At 37.4% G+C, this 5,767-nt stretch overlaps 1 protein-coding gene across 1 annotated transcript; it reads left to right on the forward strand.

The window, feature by feature from the left end:
* Positions 1 to 1,859: 1,859 nt before the first annotated feature.
* On the forward strand, positions 1,860 to 5,451 carry LOC104156136 (enhancer of polycomb homolog 1-like; the record flags this gene model as incomplete). The annotated part of the gene is made up of 4 exons (XM_009701023.1): positions 1,860 to 1,899; positions 3,077 to 3,236; positions 5,014 to 5,159; positions 5,245 to 5,451. Coding segments are annotated over 4 exons (553 nt in total), but the record flags the coding sequence as incomplete, so codon positions are not given.
* Between the last annotated feature and the right edge of the window lie 316 nt (positions 5,452 to 5,767).

The raw sequence follows: 5,767 nt of genomic DNA on the forward strand, positions 1-5,767 counted from the left end.
GTTAATCTAGTCTAACTTCCTTCTGTCACAGGGCAGGCGACCTAGTGGATAGTTGCATCTGGACTTTTAAAAAAGGCTTTTTAATGCTACTCTGTTATGCAATAAATGGAAACACTATTACAGAAAGTGTTGTATAGTGGAAATACATCTGATTGGAGGACTGTATCTGGAAATGGATGAATGGTCCAAGTGAAAAGATCTGTTAAATTTCTGAAGAGGTCTGTCTTTAAATGCCTCTTGGTGTTTTCACAAGTGTCTTGGACTACAGCATTTACATATCAAATCAAGATAACATGAAGGGCAGCCAACATGTTTGATTAGGATTTGGAATTCCAAATCCTATTCTGACAAATGGAGGAAACCACTGCATTTTTAAATGGAAGGCTACGGTTTCAAATGAATGAGGTGTATTTGGATGGGAATAACCAACTGTGCAATCACAGTGGAGAATGACTGCAGAATAGAACCTGTAAGCTGTAGTAGGTTAGTTAATTGTAGATATTTAACGTGATTTCATGTCAAAAAATGAGTGCTTCCAGAGTTACCAATTGCAGCTGGTTGTTACCAAGAGAGAGAAATGTGCTGAGCCGCCAGCTGAGATGTTGAAGTTGGGGGCAAAGTCGCTGTTGCTGGTTTCTGTCCAAATAAGTGAGAACTTGGTGCATGGGGGTGTAAAGGTTGCCGTGTCTACTTATTTTCTTTTATTTAGAGGAGTGTCTCTTGTGATGAATTGAAACAGATGTGAACAGCAGATTAGTTTACCTTTTTCAGTGGGGGAACTTTTATCTAGTTGCTTTCATAGTGTGCGGTGGCTAACAGTCTCTGCTCAAGTACTGGGTATTCTTGTAATTGGGATGACAGGCAAAACTATGATGTGTGCTTCTGTTTCAAGAATATTGAGATTTCTTTAAATACTTGTTACTGAAGCCTGTTAGGAGATTAGTATAGACTACTGGTACTAACTAGCAGTGCCCATTCCTCTATCGGAGATGGATCAAAGAAACTGAAATCTTAATTTAGTGTCTAACCCCCTTTTCTTCCCTGAAACAAACCCTTTTTTGTGTTTAAAAACACAAATTGGAATACACGCACCAGGAATCCTTCATATGATTAGAAAAACCATAAGCTTTTGCTGTTACTCAAAAAACATTGACTATTACTATGTATTTGATATAGAATCCTACTGTACTATAGGTCGTTAAGCATTGGAACAGGCTCCCCAGGGAGGTGGTGGACTCACCATCCCTGGAGGTGTTCAGGAAACGTTTAGATGTGGTGCTTCGAGACATGATTTAGTGGTCCTGGTGGTGTTGGGTAGAAGGTTGGACTTGATGATCTTTGAGGTATCTTCCAACCATAAAGAATCTATGATTCCATATTGAAATGAAGCTTAATTGCTTGTTTTGCAACAGTTGTAGGTGTTGGGACAAAATCCTGAAGAATTATTACTGTTTACACAAATTTGAGGTGTCTGGCAGCAGTGCTTCACTAAAAGGTAGAAAAGAAATTATTTTGTACCATACCCAATAAAGATTTTTAGCTGCCACATCCCCTCGGTGACGTGTCTCTGCTTAACAAATGCTAGAGGATCAAAATCAGTCCAGTGAGTTTTACTCACAACTGTCTTATGGTATGTATTATTAATACGCTTAGTCTCTTTTCATGAAGAAACTTTTAACAGGGGAGAGATGTGGAAAAAGTCTCTGCAGCTTGTTTAAAGGTAAAAATAAGCTAAAATCCTGTGAATCCTTGCAGTGGAATTATACCTTGGAACGGATTTTACTTTGAGGCTGCACTATATCTGCAGTTTACGGTAAAGCCTATTTTATAATTTTCTTGGGTTTTGTTTTTACGTTTAGACAGAAGATGTTAATTGCCTTTATTGAACTGAAGAGGGGGGTAAGTTGAAGTCGGACAAAGATGTAATAAGATCATACAGATGAACGCTGATACGTTTTTACTTCAATGTTAAAACCAATTATCCCTGCCACTCTTTCGCTGCAGTTCCTGTTTCAAGTATTTCATTAATCTGGTTTATAGCATCTTGGTGATAGCTGTATTGGCACAACTGATGCAGTACTGGTTTACTGAGCACCTAGGAAGGAACGGTAGAGAAACTTAAGAAACCAGCTTTGGTACTAGGGAGAAGATGCCTTGTTATGTTGTCAGTAAACTGTTTATATACTTGCACACATCTTACTGTGCGGGGTTTTGTTGGTAACTCTGTATGAACTCTGCTGATACTACTTACTGTCTCGACAGCACCACAGGAAGAATGGAATGCATTTGTATAGTAGCATTAGAAAATTACTAGAATTTGTAATATTACTAATCTGTTGCTTGGATTGTAGTAACAGATAGAAATGTAATTAACTTTTAAGCTTGAAAAACAGTTGCAGATTTCTAAAAGTTAGTTATTCTCACCCTTGTGGTTTATAGTTATTAAACTTTATTTGACCGATTATGGCGGGGGGGCGCGGGGAGCTTAATAGAAAGCATTGCAATAAACCAGAATGTCTTTAGGAATCATTCTGTTGGTAAAAATAGTTGCTTGTCTTCTTAATAGGAGATGATGGCAGGCCTCCTTTCTGGTTTTCTGACATCACTGGCAGTAAATGGCTGTGGCAAATACAGAATAATAACAGAGTGAATGTCTGTCTGCAACTACTTGTTATAATCTGTATGTGTAATCAATCTTAAGTGTCTCTCCAGAAATATGTAAAGGTGGATTTATGTAGCTTGGTGTGCCAAGAACATAGAACCATAGAATCATTATGGTTGGAAGAGACCTCAAAGATCATCAAGTCCAACCGTAAACATGCAACATGACTTACTAAGTTTAGTAACTGAAGTGTTGTGTGTGTTTGTGTAAGAGGGGAGAGCTCCATCTACTGGAAGAACCTTCTGGTTTATGGAGTGCATTTTGAGTCAAGTGTGCAATACTGATTTCTCAGGTCTGGTCTCAGGGATTTGGAATCAGAGCATTTGCAAAGATATAGACTTCCTTCAACTTATAAAAAGTCAGAGCTCTGAAAATATTTTCTCGGATACTCATCTTGACTTTTTTTGCTTACAGGAACATCATCTCCAACGGGCTATCTCAGCACAACAAGTATATGGAGAGAAGAGGGATAACATGGTTATACCGGTTCCAGAAGCAGAAAGTAATATTGCGTACTATGAATCTATATATCCTGGAGAATTTAAAATGCCAAAGCAGCTGATTCACATACAGCGTAAGTAAAGTAACTCATTCATTGAAGTCTACACCAAGAACTTAATTTTGCTAGTAGTTCAAGCGATTACTCTTGAATGTCTGTTGAGCTTGCATCCAGACTGACTTCTGAGAATTTTTTCCAATGTGTAAAGGAATACATACTTCTTAATGAAGAGGTATATTTAGTTCTTGATCAGGAAGTAGATAGATGTCCTTCTTGACTCTATGTCCATATGTTAATACTTTAAATTTAGCAATCTCAAAGCCATGTTTCTGCCCTCTATAACGCTTAGTAGTTACAGCTTGCAGGGAAGTTTAGGTTCATTAGCAAGGATGGACACAAATCTACTTGAAGAGGAGAGTATATAACACATAGTTAAGAAAGAAGGTACCTGTCCACTGAAGCTTAACCAGGATAAAATGACAGTAGAGTGGACTGGGAAGCCAAGCAGAAGTGGCAGTAGTAGTAGTATTTGCCTATGCCTGGATGGAAGTATTCTACATCCAAAAGTAGGTGTTTTTTGATATCACTAACAACTTGTAAATGTGTTGGGATTTTGATTTTGTTGGAAGATGGCAGCTATTCTGTGTGGATGTGACCCTTGATGTGAGCAGCACATTACTTCACATAACTTTGGAAAACATTATCCAAAATACAATCTGTTGGAGAATTTTGTTGTATGGTGTAATTAGTAGAATTTTAGAAGTGGTATCTGTGCTGTGTAAATGGATCTCATGCCTAATTAACCCTGGTTAAATGTTAGACTTCTGTATCAGTCCGAGTGTCAGTGATGGCTTAAAGTATTAGAATCATAGAATAGTTTGCGTTGGAAGGGACTTTTAAAGGTCATCTAGTCCTACCCCCCTGCAATAAGCAGGGACATCTTCCACTAGATCAGGTGGAAGATCAGTAGACTAGAGTATGTTGCTATGCTGCTAAGCAAATGAAGAGACTAATACTAGCATATATCCATGCTGATACTACAGTTGCACTTTTTCATTCATCTTTTCCTTATCTAGTGATGTAACAGCTGAAATGGTGATTTTCAGCTGCACTGTGTTCTACCTATTTATTTATTAAAATCAAGTGATAGCTTTCACAATGTGTTTCCAAATGTACACTTGGGAAGAAATTCATGTTTCTTACAAACTAAAACAACTTGAATGAGGCATGAGAACTAGGGAGGTCTTGTTTTGAATGCAGAATACTGCTTTGTCATAGGATACTGTGGAAAACAGAACAGTTGTGTTCTGCAAAACATTACTTGTATTTGAAGATGCCTTGCTACGTAGGGTGGACCATGCTGGGCCAGTTTAGCCTGACTCATTTACATCACAAAAATCATTTATGAGAATATATGTAAGGTCATTGTAATACACCTGCACGTACTTTTGTAGAAGTACCTTTAAAGTGCATTTGGGCTGAAGTCTGAACTATTGATAATACAATACATAAAACTGCAGAATACTAGACAGCATTGAAAATTTTGACCAATCTAAAAATTTCCTACTGAAAATAATGAGTTTGAAAGCCGCTAGCTGGCTTGACCACTAGCCAGCTTTCATTGGTTAACAAAAGCATAGCCTAATAGATAGCAACTTCTGTTCCTGATTTTTAACTGTGTCATTTTTTTCCAAGAAAAACTAGATATAACTTCTAAGTAGTACTACTTTAACATTCAAACAAATGATTTTGATTTTGTCTTCAGATGAAGCTGGCGTGTACTCCAGACACTGCTGTTAGAACAAAACATTTCTGTAGTAAAAGTAACTTCAAATTTCACTGTATCCTTCAGCTTTTAGTTTGGATGCTGAGCAGCCGGATTATGACTTGGATTCAGAAGATGAGATCTTTGTGAATAAGTTGAAGAAAAGAATGGACATCTCTCCTTTGCAATTTGAGGAGATGATAGACAGACTGGAAAAGGGCAGTGGTCAGCAGGTACAATGGTACTTTGAATAAAGAATTTGAAATGTGCACTCTATACATTGCTATATGAAAGTGACATGCTGGGTTTTACATTTAGCCAGTCAGCCTGCAAGAGGCCAAGCTGTTGCTGAAGGAAGATGATGAATTGATCAGAGAAGTATATGAGTACTGGATTAAAAAGAGGAAAAACTGTCGAGGTCCCTCTCTTATCCCAGCAGTGAAACAAGAGAAGCGAGATGGTTCCAGCACAAATGACCCTTATGTTGCTTTTAGAAGACGAACAGAAAAGATGCAGACACGGAAAGTAAGTAGATCAATATTTCCGTCTGCTTTCTTTCTGTTCTTTCCCCTGCCTCTCAAAAAGTAGCTTATATAAAGAAACAATTCTGCTATGTAGTATAAAACAATAAAAGTTGGGTATCTTTTTGTTTTAATTCACAAGAGTAAAAACATGAAAGAAACTACTTTAGGATAGCTATTGAATGAAAGTTTGTAGCCTTCTTTTCACTAAATCTAATGCTAAACCTGTTTACGGTGTTGGTAAGGTGTAGCTCATTGATAACATGCACAGGCTTCTCTGTTTTAGCATGTGGAGTTTTTATATATATATATAAATAAAT

Source organism: Cariama cristata, unplaced genomic scaffold (genome assembly GCF_000690535.1).
Source record: "Cariama cristata isolate BGI_N322 unplaced genomic scaffold, ASM69053v1 scaffold42615, whole genome shotgun sequence".
Taxonomy (NCBI): domain Eukaryota; kingdom Metazoa; phylum Chordata; class Aves; order Cariamiformes; family Cariamidae; genus Cariama; species Cariama cristata.